Source organism: Lutjanus erythropterus, chromosome 19 (assembly GCF_056507025.1).
Source record: "Lutjanus erythropterus isolate fLutEry1 chromosome 19, fLutEry1.hap2, whole genome shotgun sequence".
NCBI classification, from domain to species: Eukaryota; Metazoa; Chordata; class Actinopteri; order Lutjaniformes; family Lutjanidae; genus Lutjanus; species Lutjanus erythropterus.
In genome coordinates this window covers 28958452-28985867 of record NC_139335.1, presented here as the reverse complement: position 1 = coordinate 28985867, position 27416 = coordinate 28958452, and the positions used below count along the sequence as shown (strand labels likewise).

Here is a 27416-nt window from a genome sequence, read left to right as displayed (position 1 = left end):
CCACAAGAACTTCCGCTTCGAGCGAGGCTTTTGCTATTTCCTCTTCTTTGAATACACTTCCGGCAGGCTGGACACTATGAAGCGTAATGCTGCCCTCCACCGTCGTAAATCATGTCACTTCATATTCTAGAGCAGGGGTGTGAAACCTGCGGCTCTGGGGCCAAATGCGGCTCTTTGGCCCCTCTGTGGCTGTCGGGAGTGAACTATTTGGACATTTTAATTTTCTTTTATCGCCAGTCTCAGGGGGTAATGGATTACATTTACATGTAGGACACACAGCTGTCAATTCATTATCATGGCCTCTAGTGAAAAAATGCTTCACTGGGTGGAATTTTTTGCCATTGTGTCTTTAAATCAATCAATCAATCACACAACAAAGGAAGAAACAGCGCAGAGTTTAAAGCTTAATCTATTATTAACTGACTATTAAATTAATCTGCATCTAATCGAATAATTAATTAGTCATTTTGAGCCATTTTCTAATTAGTAAAAAGTCAAAATTCTCTAATTTCAGCTTCTTGGATGTGAATATTTTCTGGTTTCTTTACTCCTCTCTGACAGTAAACTGAATATTTTTGAGTTGTGGACAAAAAAAGACATTTGAGGACGTCATCTTGAGCTTTGATTAACATTTTCACCATTTTATGACATCTCATTGATTAATTGAGAAAATAGTTGTTAGTTGCAGCCCTAAAAACACTACATTAGGCTAAACAATGTCACATTATTTTATATTCAGGTAATCCAAAAGTAACAGAAAGTTTACTTTAATATCATGATAGTTGGATTACTGACCACATTTTTAAACAGGTAATTATTAACTGTATCTAAATAAATTGTTAAAGTAATCCTCCCAATTTATAATGAATGTATGTAACTGTATGTATCTATTTCTGATTGCATGTTGCAGTTCATTGTTATTCTCTGTCCAGAAAAGAACAGCATCTTCAACATTTATCCATCAGTTAACACAAAATAGGTTTTATGTTCATTGTGATGCAGTGTTTTAGTCATTTATATACCAATATGTCCTATAAATAAATAGTTTTAAATAACATGCAGTCAGAAAACAAATCATAAGCACAGTGATTTACTCTGTGAATGGTAATATTTTATTTGAGCTTGTTTTTAAATCAGAAAAACTGTACAATCATTCAGGAAGAAGCAGCTGTAGTTGATCTGCCACTAACAAAGTTTTAGAACTTCTATTGCCTCAAAATGACGAGCCAACTGAAAGTTGGGTTTAGTTTTTCTGCAGGAAAACAGCGTTGCAGAATCTCCCCAACAACTGAGGTGAATGGTGACCAGTTTTAAAATGGAAAAAATAACTGAGAAAAAACAAAACAAAACATAAAATGTCTCCATACGCTCAGCTGATGTAATCCCAAGTCTCCTAAAGCCCAAACATGCCGTTCTACAGTGAAGATCTACAGTGAAGATTCAGGATAAAAACATGGTGTAAACAACGTCTCTCATGTCAACTTGGCATGTCGGGGCTTTAGGAGTCTTACACCGCTGGGATGTGAGTCCAGGTCAAAATAAAAACAGCGTCGGATCAGACTGGGCTCGGGTCAAATGGAAGCAGAGTGGCGGTCACCTTCCACAGCTCCTGCAGAAAATAAGAAGTGATAATAAAATATATTATTAAAAAACAGCAGTAAACCTGTCTTCAGGTTCATTCCTTCCATACAGTCTGCAGGGGTGAGCAGCCACAGGAACTTAAAATAATGTTCAGACCAGTAGCTTGAGAAATCTTCATATAACATGGTGATACAAAAGTGGCAGAAAGTAATCAAGAAACATTACTTTAAATGTGTGATACTTGGATTATGTTACTGACTACAGATAGTAACTGTATCTGAGTACATTTTTAAGTACTCCTCCCAGACCTTGGTGTTATGTTTTGACTTTTTTTCAGTGGAAACTCTGTTTCCGTCCTCAGAGGCCTCCAAAATATGAAATTTCCTCGCAGCAGCTTCAAAACGAGGTCAGGCTTTAAGGTTAAGTTTTGTTTCAAGTGGAGCAGTAAATGATGTCTGCGTGTTTTCCTCACCAGATGCTCTATGCGTTCATAAAGAAAAAACTGTGAGAAGTTAGACGGCAGTTGCTCCACCCTGAAGCTGCATCGTCCGTCCACCAGGTCCTGGAGTTGGGACAGACAGTGTCTGAAATGGTCGTAGGCTTCACAGGAGACATCCATGTGTCGCACGGTGAAGTTCATCCTTTGGAAGACAAACACACTGTTTAATCTCTCTGATGTTATTTTCTCTTTAGTTCTGCTTCGTCCTCTCATCAAAGTTGGAAACACTGACGCCTGCTTTGACACGAGGGGGAGGCAGGGAGCTTTCACACCTCGTGGGGTCCTACGCAACTTGCGTAGTGTGAATATAGGGCCGACCAGGTCTGCCTGAGACCTCTACAATATCATTGTGGTCAGTATTTTCCTGAAAAACAGGCTGAGTGCAAAATCCAACATGGCTGCCTTCATGAAGCGACTCATGTTTGAAAAAGTTACAGTAAGAATAACAGTTATTCTGTCACTAATATTTTAATATGAATATTTACAGCATTGAAGCAACCTATAATGACTTCATATTTTATTCATTATTTTATAGCAAAATCATGCTTAAAATGTTTGAATGATTGAAAATGTAAGGAGTAGAAAGTATAGATATGTGTTCAAATGTAGGGAGTAAAAGTGTAAAGTTGTCAGGAAAATATATACTCAAGCACCTAAAAAACTCAAGTACAGTAGCAAAGTTTTTGTACTTGGATACTTTTGTCTCCTCTGCAGGTGCTATTACAGGATCTCTTCTGGTAAAATGAACCCTGACAGAATAACAGTTAAGTGACACTTGCTTTAACAACATACAGACTGCAGGGTGTTATTCAAACATTTTCTACTGACCGTTTCTCTATGGAGATGATGATGATGGTGCAGGTGTGAGTAAAGGTACTGCAGAGCCGGTACAGTGTTCGGAAAAGGCCGTCCGTCAGGTCGTCGTTGTAGCACACTGATGAAAAAACAAACCAAAATATTTTTTTCCTGATCATTCCTCAGTGATCATAATGCAGCTCTGGTGACTCTCATGCGATTGAGAGTGAATCCTCTTCACTAGCCCCTTTATTAGGAAAAAACACATAAAATACCCCAAATGGATCATTATAATTCATCAAGCCTGTTTAAGCCTGCACCTCTGACCACACCCAGGATTATTGATATGTGTGGTAAGAAATGAGCTTGTTTGCACCTGTAACCGCCATAGACGTATTAACGTAGACGCCACACTGGCCTTTGGATTGCGTGTCAATGTTGCAGCCGTTTTATAAAATAAAACACACAATAACTCACTAAATCCACTGATTTCAGTGAGCAGTTATAGTTTCTGATCTACATGAATTGAGGAAAAAAACTTTTTTTGGAGCATGTTGCAGGCATCAAATTCAAAATGAGTGTATATTTACAAAAAACAAAGTTAAACAGTTTCTATAAATATTTTTGTCTTTGTACTATATTCAGGTGAATAGAAGTCAGAAAGATATTGTATTCTGATTTTATTTGTTTTACACAATGTCCTAACTTCTTTGGACAAAAAAAATACTCAGATGGGGATTCCTTAATACAACCAGGAATCTGAGCATCTGTTGTGGAGTTCTTGATATGGAAAAGTCTGGGAACTCTTGACATATAGAATAATGTCTATATTTCAAATTATTTTCTTAGTTGTCTTTTGCAACTCGTTGATTTATTATGACCCTGTGGGTTGACATTTGTTTTTTTCTGCTGCAGTGTCTCTTCTCCTCTGTCCTGGACGTGTGTGTGTGTGTGTTTTTTTTTTTCTCTCTCTCTCCTATATGAGTGGGTGAATTGAAAACAGGTGGTGCCTGATTGCTGCAGTGCGATTGGTCAGGGGGCGGGTCCCCCTGTACTCTGTCTCCCCTGCAGCCTTTCCACCACAACGAAGTGCCAGCATGTTGTTATGGTTTGTTTCGTCATATTAAGCTGTGTAGAAGAGTTGTCACACGATAATTACTCTGTAAAGTTTTGGAAGATCGTTGAGATTGTGCGTTAAGTAAATGAAAACTTAAACCTTGTAAATACCTTCTTTATTTTTAGGGGATAGGTTAGTAATTTGTCATTTATTTACATTTTATTTTGCTTAGGGAAGTTAGGGTTAATTTGGAGTGTTTTGTTTATCATTTTGGACTGTTCTCCCTCTAAAGAGAAATAGACTGCTCAATTTGAACTTGGCTTACTTGGTGTTGCTGGTCTTTCTTGGAGTGGGAAGAGTGGGGGAGCACCTATTCATGCTGTGTCAAGGGTTCCCCCTGACCAAGCATAACAGATTCCACTGAGCGTGACACGTCTGTGCCACGGTTTTGATCTGTCCTCTACACGCCTGCGACCAGCAGCGTTTCAGAAGTGTTTCAGCAGCAGACTGATTAATCGATTAAGTAATCCTGTCACAATCACATTTAAGAAGCTGAAATCAGAGAATTTTGACTTTTTTTTAAATAAAAAAAATAGATATAGATGTAGAAGTAGATTAATCATTGCAGCTTAAAGTGTTTTATGTTTGCGTCTTTGTGTGCAGTTGATTGATTGATTGATTTATAGACAATGAACGGTGAAATTTCCACTCAGTGAAGCATTTTTTCACTAGAGGCCATGATAATGAATTGGCAGCTGTGTGCACTGTGTATGATAGGATATCATTCTTTATTATAAAACTGTAATCCTACTAATAATCCACATTTTTACTAAATGTATCTGTAATTGCATACATTATTTCTCACTGCCTGTCAAGGTGAAGATTGAAGGACAAACTACAGGCCCCACAGTACCACTTCAGCATCATTCATTTCACATGGTTGTGGCTTTATTTCAGCTCAATAAAGTCCATCAGCTACTGTACCTACCATCAGCAGCAATGATGATGCTGGTGTTGTTATACATGTCTGCTATTTCCTCCTCCGTCCAGCTGAAGTCCACATCAGCATCTACAAACATCATACAGATGGAAAGACAGACATTAATGAAGGCAGTGCTTCTCAAGCACCCCCAGCATTTTTATGCAAGTGTTAAAACAAATGCACCACTTAGAAATTTGAAATTCAAAGTTTAATTAAGTCTAGCTAGAGCAGCCAATCAGACATGCCCAGCAAGAAGCATTCTTACTATACATTCAAACAGAAAACTCAGGCTACTGGGGGAAAAAACAGGATATGGAGGATATCCTATATTCAGTAGGGCTACAACTAATTAGTTGTTTGGTCTATAATGTCAGACAATGGTGAAAAGACCACTGATGCAATTTGTAAAGATATTCTCAGGCACTCGCCATGTTTATGTTGGCTGTTACTGGGAATTTTACTATTTATTTCCATGGAGCCAAGTTGCAAACAACACAAACTTCCCCCAAAACATTTAGATATTAATAAACACAGCGGACAGTGATGAGTTCCATGCTGAACAGACAGATACATGGAGAATGTAAGGGCCTGCATAGCTGACAATGTGCCAGAATGAGGCCCGAGAGAGTGAGCCACAGCCCCCACAGGGTTTAAAATGGTGTAGTAGCACACTTGAGCCACTAGATGGAGACAGAGGCTGTTTACTACACGTTCCCACTGCACCACAGTATGAATAAATTACTGAATAATAAAGTGGCTCTAGATTTATACTGCAGCATGTTGATTTCAAGAAAAGTAAGAGTGTGTTACCTGTACAAAGGTCATGCTGAAGCCAATCCAACTGCCTCACTCTGACCTCACCACCTGATTGGAAGAAAATAATCTATTAAGGCAGATTATTAAATGTCAGAAACCAGGGGTCTGCAACCTTTAGACATTTTTGGCTGAAACAAGGGAAAAAAAAGGGAAAAATATTTTAAAAAAATATTAATTTCTCTCTTTTCACAGAAATATATATTTCTTTAAAAAGTTTTACTAACCTACAATCACTGAGATTATTTATTTAGACAAATTTGAATATTTAAGTTTTAGAAACTCAAAAAAAAAAGTATTTCGACACAGTGATCTCACCTGAGGGCTCCACGATGTGTCTATTTAATGATACGTTTCTCTCACACATGCTCAGCAGGTCTTCTCCCACATCTGAAAAGTTTCAGCGATGAAAACGAAGAGTAACATTTCTATATGAGATATCTCGTTTGCTCAACTAAAAAAATTTTTCTTCTCAAAACTCCATTTTAAAATCATATCAATCTGGATTTAGCTCAGTTTAGCCTCCTAACAGTGTGAAAATCTGTGAAAAGAAGTGAACTTTTCGAATATTCAACAGTTGCTCATGAGTGAATGTGTTGAGATAAGAAGAGATGAAAACTACAGAGAAAATAAAAAAACAATAAGTACTAGAGAGCCCAACAATGATGAAGATGATGCCATGTTGGCATCATTGATATTTAAGAAAAATAACCTTCCTGATGATCAGAGCAAATCAAAGAGGCTACAGCAATGTGGATTATGATCTGTGAATTCATCAGTATGTGCCTCATCTCAGCATAAAAACTCCATTTACTTCCTTTTTCTGAGTTTTCAGCAGCATCTCTTGGGGTGCTTTTTATTCTGTAAATTCATCTCCTCCTCCACTCGCTTCCTCTCCTCCTGTCTTAGCTCCACCCAGCGAGGACGTGAGGGAGAGATGTGAGGAAGAGACGCTAGGACGATCCTCGGCTCCTTTTTGCATCAGTCTGAAGCGGCAACAGTTACTGATGACAAGCTGATAACAGCTGGTATGAATGTCACACAAAGACTCATTTAAGAACAATTTTAACACCTGACATCATTTGTTTAAAACAGCTGATCATTAGTCGTATTCTTTCTGATGCTGATTTTAATCCTCATTTAATATTCCTTTTAACAATCCAACCCTAACCCTAACCCTATCCAAGCAACTGGAAGATCCTTCATCACGGTGGAGGCGAAATGACTTTCGGGTCGACGGAGGAGAGAGGAGACGAGGAGGTGGAATTCAACGTAATCAACCACCAAAACCATGAGATTCTGTTGAAATCTTGGGAAAAAGCAATAAAGACCTTCGACTCTGACCTTGTGTAGTTTGATACAGTTGTATTCACAGGGTTCTCAGTTGTTAATCCAGATTAAACAGCGTATCAGTGTAGATTTTCATTAGGATGTCTGCATGATGATGTTGTACCTGTGCAGTACACTGTTTTGGCTGTGGTTGCCATGACGATGCTGGTGAAGCCTGTTCCTGCTCCCAGCTCCAAAACTGTAGCCCCTCTGAACATGACAGGCTCAGAGAGGATGAAGTCAGCCAAGAGGAACGCCCCCCGCCACACCTGAAGTGAGAAACACACACACACACACAATGCTTTAATGTTTTCTACATAGCACTAACACAAACAAGTGGTGGCACAGTTCAGAATCAAGTTTCTCCTTTAACATGATTTAAAAACAGCAAAGTTGCACAAACATACTAACAGATTGAGGCACCAGCAGCTCCCATGTTCCGGCTCCTGTGTTAAAACACCTCTCAGCCGATTTTCTTTAAAATATATGACATTTACATAAAAGAAGCAGGTTAATGCCCGCTGTTAAACGTTGGTTGGTCCACCTTGCCAGCCCTCGCTCTTGAGTGGGAGTCTGTGAGATTCAGGAGTTTGCAGTGTCTTTTTGTTTTTTGAACCTTCCACTGTGTGTTTTTCAATTTTTGTCACTTTTGTTGGCTGTGCAGCTCCAGCCTGGACCCCTCCTCAACGTCTTTTTTTTTTTTTTTTTTTAGTGTTTTTCAAAACGGTGCAGGGGGTGGAGTTTAGGAATGCGGTTACACTTTAAATTTTACTGACCTGCTTGCCGACGTCCTCCAGGGGTGTGGCCATAGTGTGCTCTGTAAATAGATGGGACGCACGCATTAAAATACACAACCTGTGCCCTTATTAACATGTGAGTTTGTGAGTCTGTGAGTAACTGATATCGCTGGAGCAACTAATCTCGCACACTACTGGACCCATCAGCCTAACTTTTCTTTGCACATTTATGACACTGTGCCAAAGGACCTCTCATGATTTGTGGTGAAGCACAATATTTGAAAAACCTTGAAAAACCCACATGAAACATTTATAACCCAAGCTAAACCCAAAGCTGACTCTTTTTTGTGTAACTTCTAGATAATAAATTTAAATAAAAACAAAAAAAAACAAAACAAAACTGAACAACCACCACAGCAGGTCCAGTGATAAATGTTATTTTCCGACTAGATAAAATCACAGTGTGTGTGCTAAATTAATCTACTTACATTTTCTCCTCCCAGTATTTTACACACTAGGGTATAAATGCCTGATATTGCATATTCATTAAGGCAAACTAAATGGACAGTGCATGCTGTCTCACACATTCCCTGTAAATCGATCAGTTTGAACATTTGTTTGCAGGTGAGATCAAGTTTTTAAACACACAAACCCCAAGACGCATCTTCAACTGTGCAAAAAGTTACAATATAACTGTGGCATTTTCCTTCTGGTCAATATGATCGTCTATGGTTGAAAGAGGTAAAAGTTACCACAATTTCTTTGCCTTTTTTTGTTCTGTATATAAAAAATATTTTAAATGAAAATTGACACTTTTAAGAAAAGTCATGTACCGGCAGTATTGTTTTTTTTTTTATTTAACAAATGGTCAAAATGATCACCTTGGCTGTTCTAGTGTTAGTGTCTCTTGAGATATTGTGTTGATTTTTCTTTAAGAATTCTGAATCACAGATGTCCTTTAGCATACAGTCATGATAAATAAAAAATAAACAAATAAACACCAGCCTGATCGGTCCAGCAGTATTTGAGACTAGTTGCAGAGAAGCTGTTGGTCCAGTGATCAGGCAGGGACTGAAATATCTTATCTGTAGTGCTTTCTATGAGATAATAGCAAGGTCACAATTAACACCTACAGGCATTTAACTCCAAATTCACTACTGAGTTTCCTGCACCTTTCTGAATATTTATTGGTTTTGTCTGCATCAAAGTCAAAAACCGACGCACAACCCCCCAATTCCATAAAAGTTGGGACAATGTAAAATGTAAATAAAAACAGAACGCAATGACTTACAAATAATTTTCAACTTGTAATCAATTGAACTCAGCACAAACACAAGATATTTAATGTTCAAACTGATAAAACTTTGTTTTTTTGTAAATATATACTCAAACTGAATTTAATGCCTGCAACATGTTTTATAAAAGTTGCAACAGGAGCAACAAAAGACTCTAGCTTCCTTACCAATCCTTATAATGTCTTTGAAGCACTTATCTTCATCATCCGTATCGTCCTCCTCTTCTTCAAGTGCACAGCTGGACTGTTTGAGGATGATGGGACAGACCGTGTCGCGGACGTTGCCCTCTGTGGGGGTTTTCCTCGGTCTAAGAAATCATAAGGATAGTATGAATGTAAATATGAAAGACAACAATATATCAACCAAAGATGTACTAGAATATCCTATGTGCAGCATTTCAACATGAAGTTTTTCCATACCGATGTGTGACGTCCAGGTCTCCGTCCTCATCTAAAGATGGCTCCACATGTCCCTCCCCACCGTCCTCTCCATCTTTTCCTTGTGTGGCTTTTGCGTCTGTCTCCTTGTCCTCCTGCGGATCCTCATATTCATCCGCCTCTTTTAAAACTTTGCCCGGGTCGTTGTTGTCATTCCTGTCGCCATCAGACAAGATCTTGAACTTGGAGACGAAGACTGGACGGATGAGGACAGCAAAGGCAGAAAGTCAGTGGAAATATTCACAAAACATTTGAACACATAACGTGGAAATGTGACATTCAGCATTTCATTTATTCCTTTATTATTCTTTGTCTTCTCAAACTTTTGATGTTTCTGGATGCTGAAATAATTTTGTTTGATATCAAAATACTGTAATATTGTTTTACAAAATTCTCTAGTCCAAATTAATTATTTCTGAACAAATTTTTATTATAAACGCAGAACATTTGTTACTGAAGTTACTGATTAAGACCTGTAAATACTTTTGGCGGATAAAATATAAAATGCATTTCATTGATTGTACATTATGAATCGTTTTATATGTGATTTTCCCAAAATCCAGCTAGAGAGAGAATAATAAATGTACTGAAAACATGATTTAACACTAGAAGTGCCAGAATTCCATAACTACTTATTTTGACCTTTGGCTTCTACACTCTATTATTATCTACTACTATTATCTCTCATGACAAATACTAGACTAATGCATTTATACTGTTAGTTTACCTTTTTAAAAATGAAAAAAAAAATAACCATCGGGATCTGATTCTAATTTTAGATTCATCTAGAATTACTAAGAGTGACATGCATTTTATAAGACATGTATTTATAAGATTATATACATGCTATTTTAACATTAATAAAAATACATTTCCATCTAGACATCACAAAAAAATAAAAATTACCTATGCAAAAAGGCTGGAAACAAGTACAAAAATAAAACCAAAAAAGTTGGAAACATTGCTATTTGTATTAAGAAAGTTTGTTGAAAAATTTGAGAACTTTAACACGAAAATTCAGTGAGGTAAAGGTGCTGAGACAAAAAGTGTTACAACTGTCCCTGGTCTCCCCTACTTTATTTATAATTGAGTCGAATTAATTAATTATTTGTATTTTAATGTTGGGAAATTGGAAATTGAGACCACGTGTTAAGTTTTGTTGACAGAGACAATGACAGTTGCTAAGCAACTGAGATGCATCTTCAACTGTGCAAAAAGTAACAATACAACAGTGACAATGTCTGTGTGGTCAATATGACCTCCTATGGCTGAAGGAGGTAAAAATAATCACATTGTCTTTGCCTTTTGTGTAATTTATATGAAGAACATTCTAAATGAAAATACAGACAAGTCAGGTAGCAGCACTGCCTCGGCTATTCTAGTGTTCATGGCTTATAGAAGACCTTTGACTTCCAAACTCTATTATCTCTCATGATAAATACCAGACTAAGAGATTAACGCATTTATGCTGTTACTTTATTTTTAAAATTAATAATCATTGATTTACAGACACAAAATGTCAACCCAATGATGTATTTTTTTCACTAGAGGCCATGACAATGAACCCGCTGCTCTGCGTGCACTGTGCATGGTAGTATATTGTTCTTTATTTTAAATTGTAACCCTACTAATAATCCCCATTTTCACAAAATGTATCTGTAATCTGATTACATCTTTTCTGATCTATAACTTTTTTCCGTAATTCCGTTACATTTAATCTGTTACTCTCCACGCCTATTGATGTCCCTCCCCACCTGTCTGACATGTGTTATTTAGAAGAAGAATAACAAGTTGTAGAAGTAAACTATAATCACACACACCAGGCTGGCCAACACAGTTGAGGCGTGTCATAAGGTGCCGTGTATTGGGCAGGAGCATGTGAATGTCTGACAGCACAGTATCATGGTGAAAGGTGATCTGGTCCATGGCTGATCCCTCATCGTCTTAAAATAGTAGAGCACCCCAGTCAGCTGCTCATAAATACCTGGGGACACTGTGCACACACACACACACACACACACACACACACACACACAGCCACACAAGTTACAAAATACAGCAGGTTTTCAGTTCCTGCAGACTCATTTACAAAGGCTATGTAAAACAGGCACAGTGAGATCGGCTGACTTAGATTTGGTATTTAAAAAAATTTGATTGTGAGATTCCTCCAGAGGAAAAAGTATCCACACAGAACCAGTGGTACAAAAAGAGCTGACAACAAGTTAAGAAGATGTTGATGTTATGGCAAGATTTTAAAATTAAAAAACCTTGGTAAACCTTGTTTGTGTAACCGTAAAAACTTCTGATTTCATCTGAGATCAAATAAAACCAGTGCTCCAATGTAAACAGTATTTTTCATAAAAATGATAAGCAGAAAATAGGTCCAGTGATCATAATTTTTTCAAATATTATTTAGAAAACAGAGGTGTTTTCAGCATATGTTCTCTGCTAAATATTGCAAACAACACATAAAATTTTCAGATAATCCTAATAAGATCTATTTTCATGAAATGTTTTATAACGAAGGAACTGTTTCTTGAGTACACTAGAATACATTCTAGAGGGATAAAATATTTAATATTTCACATTCTTTTGTGGTTACATCACTTGACATTTTCAGGTTAATTCAGTCTTACCGTCTGTAAAAAACAAGGTGAAAATGACACATGAGCGAGTGGCTGCCGGTGTCTCCAAGAATATGTTTATTAGTAGACAGATCAAAAGTTGTTATGGATGGAGTCATTACAGCTGATCAATCTCAGGGGGATTTTTGGAATTACTTTACACTGTATGTGATTATTTTTAATTTAATTTAATTTAATTTAATTTAATTTAATTTAATTTAATTCTTTGCCTGAGTTTGGGGGGGTGGGGGGGATTATAACTTTAATTTTCATTCTGTAGCCATTGTGTTTCTATTTTTATCTGTACCAGTAGAGTATCACATTTGATGTGTAGACCTGTCATGTACCAAGCCATTCAAAATCAATACAAATAAAACAAAGAAGTGAAAATGACATTTAAAATTGCATGATAAATAAATGTCAATAAATGTCATTTTTAATGACAGTGATATGGGTCCAGGATTAAAGACAGTAAACATATTTGTCTGCCAGTGTGGGATTGAGGATCATTGAGAATTGTGTTACCGTTACGTGAGCTACCTGCGAATTAGCGCAGTAAACAACAACTCTGTTGAACACTGATAATCATATCAATAACTGAGCATTAGCCTCGCTTAAGTATTTAACTTTAACATTTCCGTTACACCTCCATGGTGAACAGCTGACACTACGATATGCGTTAACTGTTAATTAACACTTCACTCGTGTTTACGCTAAAAGTTTAAGCTAAAACTAAAAATAAATAAACGTCATACTACCTTAAGATTACAGTGACAGAGCGCACACCCACCTCACGCTTAAGTCCATACTGGTGCACCCTCATAACTCTTCCGGACTGAAAAAGTAACAGTATGACTTCCGTTCCGCCCGGATGTTTTTTTTTTTTTTTTTAATTAAATTTTCGTTTGACCAGTCATCATGGCGCCAACATCATTTTATTACCACATAGGAACAGGTGCCTACAAACAGACAGAAAAGTCAAATTGAAAACAAAACAAGACAGGAAACTGAAATAAAATAGTTAATAAATAAAATTAAAATAAAAACAAAAGAGCTAAGGCTTGTAATTCATATATATCTATTTATATATATTGTTGTTTTATTTGGGGGTGTGTCTTGGAGGTCAGTCACAGCAGAGCTCTGTCCTCTCTGTATATTCAGTGAAGTCTCTTTTGGAAACCAGACAAACAATCTTTTAACAGCATCATCACCTCGTCTCCTCCTCTGTCCTCCACACGCCCTGTCCTCTCTGCCTCTCTCCTCCTTGTTATGTGTACCTTTGTGTCTTCAATCTTTCAGTCCAGTTTCTTTTCACAGTGTACCTTGCGTGCGAGTCTTGGGTAGATAAATAAATGGTGTGCTGAGTGTGAGAGATAAGTTGGGAGTGACAAAGAGGATGCAGACACAAGTCGGAGAGAAGAAAAGCAGGACCATCAATCAAACCATCAGGACCTTCATACCAAAAATCATGTCATGTCAGCCTCAGCTCTGCAAAGAAACACATGATCATGTCAGTGTCAGATTTTTTTGTTTACAGTAGAATAGTAAATCAAGGGAAATGCATGCAAAGTGATTGCAACAGCAGACGGTATAAAGAACCATGATTCCAAAATTGTGGCTTTTGCAGTCAGGTAACTGCTCAGCCTGAAAGATACACATCTGTCAACAGAACAAAAACCAAACTCTGCTGCCGTTTTATGCGTTGATCCACAGGGGGGAGCCAGAGAAATGCAGAGAAAATAGTGCCACACACAGACTGTCAGAGGCTACAAAACTCAAAATGCTCCTCAAGTCTTTTTACCACCCCAATGTTTACTCTTAAGTCACAGTTGAATATTTAAAGACTCTGTCCTTAACTAGTCCTTTAATATGCATGTAACATGGATGGATTATGAGACAAGAGGCCCCTGGGCACAGACATGGACAGTAAAAGGACCCCCGTCTCTTCATTATAGGAGCACACCCAGATTGAAAGAGATACAGTGTCTCATTTTGTCTCTCTATGTGTTAGTTTTGTGTCCCTTTTTAATCATTATGTGTCTCTTTGTGCTAATTTTGTATAGAATCTCATTGTTTCTACAAATTCTAATCTCTGTCATTGAATTTGTTGTTCAATACTGTTTAACAGTTTCACAACCGTTCCTTAACTTTATGTCTTAAACCTTTATTGGAGGTGTATTTCGATTGCTGCATAGCTGTACACTTCACTACCAACTGGTTTAAGCAAATAAACACAGCCTGAAAAACATTATGAGAACACTGTTAGAAATACTCCTCTGCTCTGCTGCCCTCTGGTGACCAAGCCAGTGAATATTACTGTGTAGTTATGTTTCCTGGGCCAAGCCTTGAATTTAGAGTGAGTGTGGTGTATGATGACAAGCTGGCATTCAGTAACTGATAAATAAAAACTTCCTAAAGGAACGTTTCTCAAAATCTCAAATGACAGGAGGCTTTTTTCCCTCCTGGTGGCAAAATGACCAAAATTCAGGGCTTTAAAGGTGGTAATTTATTCTGCTTGACTCATTGATCCTCTGTCTGTCTGAAGTTTGTTCAAGTTAGAATCTGTGGGCCCGAATGACTCTGAAATATCAGTAGTCTTAACTGTGTTTTATATTGATAACTTCATGGTGCTGTCCATGGTGCTGAAGTAGCAGATGGATTTAACTCTAACTCAGGGGTCTACAGCCTGTGGCAGACCCCTGCCCTAACCCTAAACTATATACTATAAATACCAATACTGTAGCTGATATATGCCACTCCAATATAGTCCACTGCATACATTTAAAGATATTTTAACACATTACTTTAATATAGTTTTAACTCAATAGAGTGCAGCTCTCCACCAGGTAACCTGAAAAGCATAATTTGATGTGACCACTTTGAAATCACCAACATTTTGATTAGTAACTATAATTTCTTATTTTTTTTTCTCAGTGAGTGCAACCCATTACATTTACATTTATTTTGAAAATTAATTACATGTAAGCAGTTACTCCAACACTGCTAGTATCCTATTAGACCTTTGTGTGAAATGGTGCCATAATTTGTGTATGAATTCTTGAGTTATGGCCAAAAACATGTTATGTGAGACGTCAGCGACCTTTGACCTCCAACATTTAATCAGATCATCCTTGAGTTCAAACTAGAAGAAATGACTTACTCCCTTACTTTACTTACTCTTTTTTTTACATTTATTTATATTTTTTATAATTTTTACAGTTATTTTCAGGATGGGTTGGGTTTAGGTACATCAAGTCCCAAAGAGTCAGGGTCAGTCAGGGTTTCTTGAGACCAAATCTTCTGTGGGCCAAGTCACTTTAATGCCTGTGCACGCTGATCAATGCTTCTGTGTGTGTAACGTTCAAAGAATGCAGCAATAACTTCATAATGAGAATGGAAACAACTTATCTTTACCTTTGTGGTTGCAATGCCCAGAAAGCCTCTATTATCAATAAGATAAGAAATTATCTTAAATATAGTGTTGGCTGTTTAACAAACATTAACAATCATAGGCTGTGTAAGCTGTGGTTTACTCATGTCGACAGTTGAGTCGTCTCAAAACTGGATTATTATCAAGTGTTTTCAAGGACAAAATCATATAAAGTGTTTGACACTGTTAACTATGATATCTTGTTGTAAAACACTACAGTTTCCAAGGTGATACAATAAAGTTGTTAAATAGTTACATGAGTGAAAGAGAGCGATCTGTGTTATTTAAAGGTTGTGCCTCAAGTACAGTTCATATAACGTGTGGAGTACCACAAGGATGGATTTTGGGACCCTTATTGTTTCTTATTTATATTAATGACTTTTCATTAGTTTGTAAATTTTCTTTTCCTGTTTTGTTTGCAACTATGATCCTAGCACATACTCACTTACACACTCTAGTAAATAACACAAATGAGGAACTTAAAAGCGCTCATGAAATATTAAAAAGTCAAACTTCATAATATTTGCAGGAAGGGGCAGGAGATGTGAAAGGATTATGTTTGAGTGTCAGTAGGGGGAAAAGAAATTTCTTTTTTTATGCATCTTCACTGATGAGAAATTAAATTGGAAAAAATATAAATTTAATTTTATTCATAACAAATTTGTGAAGTCATTAGGGATCATTAGCAAACTACAAAGTTCTGTAAATGTTTCTTGTTTATTAACTTTATATTACTCATTTGATTTGTGGTAATATTGTTTGGGCAAATACATATCCCACTAGTCTTCATAAACTTTATTTGCTGCAAAAATGATGTAAGACTGGCAACTCTCTCAGACTTTGCAGAGGCCTCAGCTCCTCTGTTCAGAAATCTTAATATTCCTTCAGTATATGATGTTTGTGTTTATATATAAATATTTGTTTTTTTCCTTTTTCTTTACCATCATCCTTCCATAACCTCCTCTTTCACTAGATCATTTGTATATTGAGTGTTTTCTGTTTTTAGCTCATTGTATGTAGCTTCTTGTATTTTTCTTACATTATGCGAGTGCTTGTTTTGATTAGTATTATGATGTATATTTGTTTGTTTTTTCCTATAAGAAGGGAGGGTCCCTTGTATAAGCCTGTGGCTTCCTGACCTCACCTGACACATTCATTTATTCAAATTTTTATTATTATTATTGTATTTTATATGTGTGCAAATAATAAATAATATATATATATATACTGAAAGCAAAAATGAGTCAAAAGCACAGTTTAAGTTATGCTGTCCTTCCTGTAGATTTTGTTGAGAGCACTTACATCTATCAATATGTTTGTCAGCAGATAAGTTGTGGGGCTTGAACCAACACAAGCCAATTATTGTGTCTGAGATAAGAACCTGATTCAGAACTTAATGGATTTATTTTACATTTAGAGATTAAACAGCTCATTCAAAGCTTGACAAGAGGTTTTTGTTTGATGAAGTTCAGGTGAACTTGTGAAAGGTGCTTGTGTGTGTGTTAGCTGTTGGCAGTTGACAGGACACTTCTCCCATTGTTACATACAGTTACACAGTAACTACAGGACATGCGGGCTGTGTTCTACAGCACTTGAACACCAACGCCAGATTACTGACTGATACCAAGAAACATGACAGCATCACACCGGTTCTAGTATCCCTCCACTGGCTTCCAGTAAAACACAGAATAGAATTTAAGGTTCTCCTATTTGTTTTTAGAACTCTGCACAGCCCGGCACCCCAGTACTTGTCTGAGCTCCTCTGCCCCCTTTCCGACCCCAGATCGCTCAGATCCTCAGACCAGCTGCTTTTAGCTGTCCCACGTTCAGGACTGAAGGGGAAGGGCCCTGAGCTCTGGAACAGCCTACCCTTTTCAATAAAGTGTTCCCTCCTCTGTTGATATTTTCAAAGCAAAACTTAAGACTCACATGTTCCCTCAGGCTTTTGAGTGTCCTTAGAGTTGTACTGTCACTTTTATTTATTTATTTTTTTCAGTTTGTTTGTTTGTGTTTCATATTTTATCTGCTCCTCTATTCATCTACTTGTGTTTGGGATGGTATTTTTTTTTTTTTTTTTTTTTTTTTTTTATCTCTGCTGCTCTTGCTGTTTTACCATGTTGTATTTCTTATATTTATTATTTTATTGTTGACATTGGTCAACCTTGGTTGCTTTAAATGTGCTTTATAAATAAACTTGACTTGACACATAATGACAGAGTAACTACAGGACATGAGGGCTGTAGTCAAAAGCGTTATTTATCATACCATAATAAACTGTAATAAGAGAATAAATACCTAGTAGTTAAAAAATAAGTGCAGTATAACTGCTCTCTAAATTCATCACAAACATCCATATAATTGCTCAGTAGATCCTACTTGGGCTGTAATAATAGAGTACTCATTAGTTAAGAATTGTTACCCAGTACCTACATATATGTACTGGTGGGTACTGTGGTGGTCCAGCATTATTACACCATTCCTCCAGAGTAATCACACAGTATGTTGCAGGCTGTAATCTAAAGTATTACCCCCACATCTTGCCTTCAGTCTCCACTCTTTTCTCCATTCACCTTCCTGTAAAACATTTACAGATTTGTAATACTGATGGGTGGGCATGTCTCTGCAAGTAAGCAAACATGGATGAGCGATTTAGGGTGGAGTGATAACCTTGACTCGTGTCATAAGGTGCAGCTCCTGTTATCCATTACCACTCTAATGATCGCAATTTTTACGGACCAAGCCTCATGAGCAAATACAGGTGAACAATGGCGAGCTGTCCCATTTACAAGCCATCCATATAACTGTGTCGCGCGCTCGTGCCTGAAAAAGTTGGCTGTTGGCCATTAGAGGAAGAAAGTCTGAAAAGGCGGAAACAAGGGAGGGGTCAGAGGAACCAAGTTCATTTGACTTCCCCTGCTTGTTGTAGACAGCCAGGAGGAGCTAGAAGAGACAACAAGCCAAAGAGCTCACAAAAACACAGGAGAAAAAAATTAGTAAGGATAGAGGAGAAGAATTGGCGAAGAGGTTATTAAAATATCTATCCAGGACCACAGTGAGTGCAGGGCTTCGGTCGTCATGGCGACACTGGACGTCAGGACCCTGACAGTGCCCGTGGGCATCGTGAGGATACTGGAGGTGATCCTCACCTGCATCTCCTTCAGCCTGGTGGCATCGGCGGGCCACAGTACGTTCTCCTTCTGGACATGGTGCATGTTCACATGGTGCTTCTGCTTCTGCGTCACCTTTCTCATCCTCGTCCTCGACCTCACCAGCCTCAGTGCCAAGCTGCCCATCTCCTGGGATGACTTCACTGCTGCTTATGCCATGTTGGCTACCTTAATGGTGGGTTTTTTTTGGTGGGGGTCAGCAATATATATATTTTATTTTTTATTACATACATGACCTTATAGTACAAGCTGAGAGAAGCAGACAACAGGTTGGTTTTAGTTGCACTTTCTAAATTACTTTATGGTTCATTAGTAGAAGGTAGGTCAGCTCATTTTATGTGAATTATTAACATTAAATTACCCTCTGCACCCAGTGTCAGTGACGGACTGTTAAACCAAACTCCATTCTCAAAGACAGTAAAAAAATGTTCAGTTGCATCATCACTAAGACTCTCAGCAGAGCGGACACCCTGCGTTTCTGAGCAGAGACAACTGCTCTTTTTTTTTTCATGATTTTGAGACTTGTTTTATATACTTAGATATGATCTGATATGAGCACTGCCATCTTGTGCTGGTGACATCATTTGCAGCCAGAGTCTACGCAGTAGAGATCAGGGTTGAAGCTGCAGTGTTGAGGTCTCGCCCCTACAGTCGGCCAAATCAGTTTTGAGCATAGCTCACCTGTCAATCATGACAAAAAACTACTAAAAAACAAGCTGATCAGAAAAATAATCATTTGAAAAAACATCAGCACGAATAGAACTACTTAGAATGACAGAATCCATCATTGGAAAAAAAAGAAAAAAAAAAGACGCATAATGTGCTGTTTTAATTTGTCCTGTGTCCTCTCTGTTTACATGGAGGGGGAGCAAGAGTTATGACCTATACTGCAGCCAGCCACCAGGGGGCGATCAAGGTTTATTGGCTTCATATGTATGTCAATGGTACTATATAAGACAAAAGTAAATTTAACACTGCATTCACATGGATTCATGGAACTGATAGATGGAAAACACCTTCTGGACGGTATGAAATAATATGATTTTTTGTCAATTATTTTATGTAATTATTCTTGTAAGTAGTAGCAGTTTAGCAATTAACTGTCTTCTAGTGCGATGGAGCTAAAATTGTCTAAAATATTTTAAGTGCAACGTCGTCTACGTTACACTTGCTGGTATTCTCTGACTGCCTGATTTAATTTTGGGATAAATCATGTCCTACCCTGGTCAGAGTCTGGTCTTATCTTAACAAATTTAACACTTATTTTTTGATGTTTCCCTCATACAGGTGCTGACAGCAACCATCATCTTTCCCAGTTTCTTCAGGTGCTCTGTCTGCATTGGGGCCACTGTCACTTCCTGTCTGGCCTTCATCCTGTACGCTGTCGAGGTTGGGCTGATCCGCGCTAAACCTGGCGAGATCAGCGGATTTCTGTCCACTGTCCCAGGCCTCCTCAAGGTTCTGGAGGCTTTTGTGGCCTGCATCATCTTCATCTGCTTGGATGAGAACGTGTACTCGCACTACCCAGGGCTCCAGTGGTGCGTCGCGGTCTACTCCATTTGCTTCATCTTTGCCTTCATCGTCATAATTTTTACCATCTGCCGCCTCTTAGCTCTCTTCCCCGCACCGTTTGACAAAATCCTGACAGGCTGCAACGTGTTGGCGGTGTTGATGTACAGCACAGCTGTGGTCATCTGGCCGTTGTACAGCTTCAAGAACAACTCCAGTAAGCCAGCCTTCTGCTCAAATTTGGGTGCTTTTTGTCCGTGGAATTATTTAGTGGTGATCTCTTTCATGACGTGTTTCAACCTTGTTGCTTACATTGTGGATACTGTTTATTCCTTCAGGCTGGTCTTCTTTGTCAGCAGAACGTAGAAATCTACGTGTTGTAAATCTTTTGAAGGAACTCAAAGATTGAACATGAATTGTAGGTACTGTAAAGCATCGCTTGTCCAACCTTTTTTGTTTTATTTCCAGGGTTGGGTAATAACTGATTACACGCAATCAGGATTACATGACCAGATTCCAAAAATAAGTAACTATAATCAGATTACATTTGAAAAAATGTACAATGAGATCATAGTTACATTGTCACAGATTACTTTTGGATTACATTTTTGATTAAGAATACAGCAATTTTAAAATTAAACTTTTTTTTTTCATGTAACCAATGCTCTCTTAATGCTGTGGCAGAACTGGCAGGAAAAAAATGTCCTTTACAAAAATGCATTTTACTCACATTTGCATGTTTTGTTATGTTTAAAGAGAAAAAAAGAATATTTGTTGAACTGATTTTTTGTGGCTGCATCCATTTTTTTTTACAATAAAGTGCAGTATTTTTATGTAATCCAGTGGATTACGTTACAAAAATTGCCATGTAATCTATATTCTGTAACTGAGTATATTTCAAAGTGATCTGACTCAATCCCTGTGAATTATTTCATTGTTGTTTGAATGACGACCCCAGCTCACTCTGGTTTGTTGTGGATTTGATCTGACTAAAGCTAACTTATATTTCATGAAGCTTTAATTTAAGGGAGATGAAACCTCTTTCCCTTTGGTCACAGTTGTATGAATTTATTTCGTGCACAGAATATGAAATATGATGTGATAAAAGTGTCCAGTTATTATACATGATTACATCATTATGTATGTCACCATTATTTGGCTGTTTTAGCACCACAGTAAGACTGAATAAATGTATCATGAATATGTTTAAAGGTATAATATATAACATTTCTGCATTAAAATGTCTACATCCATATCTATGTTGTATATTTTGAGTTGTATACTTACATTATCATAAATGTCTCCGACAATGTTTGAAGTCGGTGAAATGACTAAATGTAACGTGAATAAAACTTTAATAAATACTTAGTCATGTCAGATGGCTCTGCAGTATTGATTCTTTAATAATGAAAACAACAACTATTTCACAAAGTCATCAAGTCCATTGTTATTGTTTTGCTGTGAGAAAGACCCATAGCTGCGGGTCTATTTATATTCATATAAATATATATACATAAATCGTTGTTTCCTTAGCCTGGGGTCTGAGCCCCTCTAAAGGGCACACAGAGGGTCCCCAAGGCTTTGTTTGCTCTGAGGTCCTCAAAATTAAATTTGCACCTCTTTACTAAAATCATCAACTTAGACAAAAGTCTGCAAACTATTTAAAAAGATAAATGTTTTTGTCTTCACTCAGTGGTACTGAATCATGTGTATATAAGCTCCTCTGTTGGATTGTTAAAAAATGTTCATCTTATATTAGAAAAGAGACGTTTATTCAAGGTGTGTGTGTGTGTGTGTGTGTGTGTGTGTGTGTGTGCGGGCTGGGCAGGGCTATACAAGTAGGGGGTGCTCGAAGGAGAAAAGGCTGGGAATCTCCAAGTCAAGTAATCTGTTCAATGGTTAAATAGGTACAAAAGGACCCACCTTGTTCTTCACAGAGGATGTTTTAAAAGGTGTGTCAAAGTGTACATACCACGACACACACAGCGGCTGCAGGTTCTACAGCTCCACTCCTGTGTTTCTGTTACGGGTTCTGAGAGAGAGGGGAAGAAAGAGAAGAAGAGAAACGTACCTGCCGTTCATATTTTCTATCAAAAGCCACCACAGACACTAGACACTATCTTGATAACTGATTGTTTCAGTATTTTTTTCAAGAAAGAACTGAAAAAATGTGAGGTTTCTCTTTATTTTTTATCATAGAAAATTCAATGAACTTTGGCCCTTTGGTGAAACCAATCAAAGCATTCGAAGACATATTCTTAAGTGGACTAACTGGTCAGGATTAACAGTCCTCGGCACTGGTCCTTTAAAGCATGGTTCAGTAACAACCATTAGATTCTGAGTCTTGAAAGATATCTTGAGAGTTACATAACCTTTGGCCAGGCCAGGCAAAATGGAAAGAAGTAATAACTCAACAGCGGATATTATAATGATAACAAAGAGGACTGAGGAAGGATGGAGAGAAGGATGTTTTCACCAATGTTCCCTGTTGGTTGCTTTTGTTGAGGCAAAAGATTTAAATGCTTAAAGCCTCTATAAACTCAAATCCACAATAGTCTTCTAACCATCTAATTCAGGGTCTTATGTATTTAACTGTAAGCATTTTTAGAAATCAGATTTAATCCAAATTCAAAATTTTGTCATCTAAGTTCTTGTACATTTTGCTGTATTGGGTTTGAATTAGGCATGTTTGTGCATGGAGATTTATCATGAAAATTGTGCAATTAATTCCATAAATCAGTCATAAATAATTCATGTCAGTTGCTATGTGGGTGCAACAAAACTCTCTGCTCCAGCTGCTCTCTGAGTCTGAGCAAACCCGACAATGAACTGAAGCGTTTATATCACTCCTTTAACACAAACAGTAATTTCACATTTAACATTAACATTTTCCCTGCTTTACTTTGCTGTTAGACAGCCTTTACTGACGGTGAACTGTAGCTGCTGTCTGTGCTCTCTTTACAACCACAAAACTTCACTGAAAATTCTCAGAACACGGGAGATGTTGGTCTACCACTGCCTCGATGTGCAGCAAGTAACGTTAGTTTGGACCCGAACAAACACCAGAGTCACACCGAGGTCTATATGTCTCTCTCTATATATATATCTATATGTTTTTTACTATTTCAAGCCAAGTATCCAGAGGCTTTCATACTAGAAGTAACCCTAACTACTAGAATGGCCATACGCGGTCATGTTGACCTTTGACTTCCAAACTCTATTATCTTTTGTGACAAATAACAAACTATGAGATTACTGTTAGTTTATCTTTTTTAAAATGATAAAAAAAAAAACATCAATCATCTGATTCTAATTCTAATAAATTTCCACCTAGACAATTACAAAAACAAACATAGCCTATAACAGAAGGCTGGAAACAAATACAAAAAACAAAAATTTGAGAACTTTAATATGCACACATATTCAGTAAACTTTGGGTGCTGAGACAAAAACTGTTACAACTGTCCCTGGTCTCCCCTACTTTATTTTTTATTGAGTCTAATTCAGTCATTATTTGAATTTTAATGTTGGAAAATTGGAAATTGGACCACTTTCTAAATTTTATTTACACAGACAGTGATAGTTGCTAAGCAACCAAGATGCTATCTCCAACTGTACGAAAACTAAAAATATAACAGTGGCAATTTCCATGTTGTTACTGTTGAATATTGGGTTGAGAGGAAAAGTCAAAAACACAGCCGATGCTCTTTCAATAAATTCATTGAACAGGCATCAAAAACAACTGTCTGCAGTACAGTGGGGAATCTTCAATCCAATGATGACCACAGCTATAAAGAGGAACCCCTGAATAAAAAGTGTTGCCAAAGTCATGAAGATCCCCAAGCCCTGGAAATCCATCCATGGTTTTTAAAGCATTTGTGGCCATAGGCCGTTCCCAACCTCATTATTATCCAATAGACTTAATTAATATTCAATAAGACTACGTAAAAACTATGTGAAACATGAGCCCATCCCGTGTCCTTCTTCAATGTGTACATTTTGAACCCTTAAAGGGAGATGGAATGCACATTGTTTAGATTATGCCTGCTGAAGTCTGCACACATCCCCTAACATGGACCAATGCAAGGAGCTGTATCTTAATGATAGTCCAAAAATAATGCATGAAATGCTGAATTGTTAGAGAAGGTCAGAGAGTGTATGATATGTAGGCCTATACTACACACAAACTCAACCATCTTACCAGAAATATACCTTGATATGAAAAGCATTTTAAATGAAAATACAGACACTTTTAGGAAAAGTCAGGTACCAGCAGTATCGTATTTTTTAATTCAACAAAGTTATGGCAGATACATTTGAAAATAGTCAAAATGACTGCTGAGGCTCTTCTAGTGCTGATGGCCTATTCAACCTTTCTAGCACCAGTAATATTATTTTTATTCCATAAAATCCATTCAAAACAGCCTCCCTCTGTCAGACTCTCCACTTTGTGCTAGCCAGGAACAATAAATCAAGTGAACTTGAGGACAGGATAGGAGTGGTTTTCCTTGCGATGTGACCCACACTCCCTCAGTGTGTTGGAGATTAGCTTCCAGTCCTGAGGACCAGAGTCCAGTGTGTGTGCTGTGAGGTGAGCATGATAACACCCAATCTGTATCCAATCAGTGGAGTGAAACAGGGGCCATAAACTGCACCGATAAGCCCTTGCAGGATGCTCTGTTTGAATAGACAGCAGCTCACTTTGAGTTTCATTTTCAAACCTGCTCGAGCTACATGGATTTCTCCAACAGGATCTTTGCTGTACTGAGGGATGCACTGAGTAGAATCAAGTGACTTTAGAAACAAAGCAACGCTTTTGCTTTCAGTTTTAGGGTCAAACAGACTCATCCTCTCCAGCCATGGTCTTTGTGGATTTAAAGTCAGTGACCCGGCCTGTGGGCATCATGCGAATAATGGCAGTCATCGTCACTTGTATGACTTTTATCCTGGTGGCAACAGTGGGACATCACACGTCCCCCTACTGGGCATGGTGCATGTTCACCTGGTGCTTCTGCTTCCTCTTCACCTTCCTCATCCTCATCCTGGAGTTCACCACTCTTAGTACAAAATTACCTTTTGCCTGGGATGATTTCACCGCCGCCTTCGCTATACTGGCGGGCCTCATGTGCCTTTCTGCCTCCATCATCTACCCGTCCTTTTTCACCTGCAAGGACTGCCACCGCCAGATCGGCGCCTCCGTGGTGTCCTGGGTGTGTTTCGGAGTGTATGTGGGCGAAGTGGCCTTAAATCGCGTTCTTCCCAGCGGGCAGAACAGTGGGTTCCTCTCCACGCTGCCCGGCATAATGAAGATGCTGGAGACCTTCCTCGCCTGTCTCATCTTCACATCCCTGGAGAAAAGCCAGTTCGGTTACCCGGGACTGATGTGGTGCGTGTCCGTGTACTCACTGTGCTTCATCTTTTCCATCCTCATAATCCTTGTCACACTCGGAGGGCTGACCTCCTATCTTCCTTTCTCCTTCGACAAGCTGGTGATCGTCTATAACATTTTGGCAGCAGTGATGTACATAACAGCTATGGTGATCTGGCCATTGTATAGTTTCCACAAAAATTACAGATCCCCAACCTGTGTCGGCCTCTGTTTTGATAAACTGGTGGTGGTCACCGTCATGACGATCCTCAACTGCATTGTATACATCCTGGACACTGCCTACTCTTTACACGTTGTGTTCTGTGTCAGCAACCAGTGAAGCTGCTGCTTCTCAAAACCAGCAGAGAACAAAATGTGACCTGGATTTGAATTCATGTGAACAGAAAGGATCTGAATAGTGTTTTATACTGTGCCACTTTTATTTAGAGAGATTAATTGTTGTTTTAGACACATTGCAATGTATATATTTTGCTAATGCTGCTCATCAAACATGAGCGATTACCATAATGAAATGTATGCATAATATGGAAAAAGAAGCAGAGTTAGTTAATAATTAAAACTGCACAATCATGGTCATAAAAATCAAAAACAGCCTGGAAGAACTTTGGATCCTGATACACAAAGAGGTGATCAAACAGTGCAGGTAATAATACTGCGCTCTTAAGTTTATTACACTTGGTTATAGTCAAATAATGCCACATGTCAATCCACTGTCTGTGTTTTCATGTTCATGCTTGTCGTCTGTTCCATTTGTGGGTGTTGCAGCTTGCTGATTAAAGGACATTTTGGCTAATACGCTCATTTGATTTCTTGCAGACAGTTAGATAATAAGATTGATACAGTAAATAGGTCAGGAAGCCTCATTACAGATAAAAATCCTAATGGCAGGATTGCTTGTCCTATCTTAAGTTTGACAGATAGAATCCTTCCTATCTTCCTATTATAGAAGCAATTCCCTAAACTCCTGTTAACATGTTAAACACGGTTAAAAACATGATTTTCAGTGGAGGGGGTCTTTAAAAATCCTGATTACAACTCTAAGTGTCATTCTTCAATCAGGATCCATCCTGTCATGTCTGTATCTGTGCTGAGAATGTACATGAATGCACACTTGTTTCTGGATTGCTAGCTTGCTATACTGGATGGTGTTTGAAAAGAAAGGCCAAGACCATTAATTTTGACTTTGTCAATCAAAAATCTGGATATATATCATTTAGTTTGTATCATATTTGATACAGCAGGCATTTATGAAAATGCACTGATCACAATCAATTTGATTTTAATAACATTAACAAATATTATTCAGTGTTTTTGGAATATTTTACACATTTCAATTGGACTGGTTCTTTTTTCCCAAATGGGAAGCTTTTTATTTTGCATTCTGGTCAGCAAAAGCAGCTTGGTCAATGAAAATTGAACTGGTCAATATGACATACAATTATGACAGCCCAGCAATTGTTTTAGTGAAAATCAATTTAAAATCAATTATTGGCAAGTGCTCACTTGCTCATAACTGTTCAGAACACAAAAGTGATTGTAATGAGAGTTGCATACGTTAAAAATTCACATCACTATCTATCTTAAGATGACATTTCATTCCTAAATTAGTTTATTTTCAGTGTACTTGTGATGGTGGTGGAATAATGTAGTAATGTGTCATAAAACTCAATAAAACAATGATTGGGGGATTCATAAATATAATATCTCATGTACCTCCTGTATCATATTTAAATGCACACATTTGTGATTTTACTATAAAACAAGGTACAAAA

At 37.8% G+C, this 27416-nt stretch overlaps 3 protein-coding genes across 3 annotated transcripts; 2 read left to right on the top strand and 1 right to left on the bottom strand.

Moving 5' to 3' along the window:
* Window positions 1-1089: 1089 nt before the first annotated feature.
* mettl22 (methyltransferase 22, Kin17 lysine) lies at window positions 1090-12977 on the bottom strand. Its single transcript, XM_084744916.1, has 12 exons — window positions 12908-12977; window positions 11346-11518; window positions 9508-9721; window positions 9256-9395; window positions 7833-7873; window positions 7181-7325; window positions 6046-6117; window positions 5725-5778; window positions 4921-5001; window positions 2909-3014; window positions 2054-2222; window positions 1090-1609 (listed from the first exon to the last, which is right to left on the bottom strand). The coding sequence occupies exons 2-12, from the start codon at window positions 11449-11451 to the stop codon at window positions 1556-1558; spliced, it is 1182 nt and encodes a 393-aa protein (XP_084601042.1). The 5' UTR covers window positions 11452-11518; window positions 12908-12977; the 3' UTR covers window positions 1090-1555.
* A 5556-nt stretch (window positions 12978-18533) lies between these two features.
* Window positions 18534-21632, top strand: LOC146310059 (myeloid-associated differentiation marker-like). The gene is made up of 2 exons (XM_084744181.1): window positions 18534-18921; window positions 20034-21632. The coding sequence occupies exons 1-2, from the start codon at window positions 18655-18657 to the stop codon at window positions 20619-20621; spliced, it is 855 nt and encodes a 284-aa protein (XP_084600307.1). The 5' UTR covers window positions 18534-18654; the 3' UTR covers window positions 20622-21632.
* A 3203-nt stretch (window positions 21633-24835) lies between these two features.
* On the top strand, window positions 24836-26439 carry LOC146310058 (myeloid-associated differentiation marker homolog). The gene has a single exon (XM_084744357.1). It carries the CDS (start codon window positions 25115-25117, stop codon window positions 25961-25963), a length of 849 nt encoding a protein of 282 aa, XP_084600483.1. The 5' UTR covers window positions 24836-25114; the 3' UTR covers window positions 25964-26439.
* The last annotated feature ends 977 nt before the right edge of the window (window positions 26440-27416 follow it).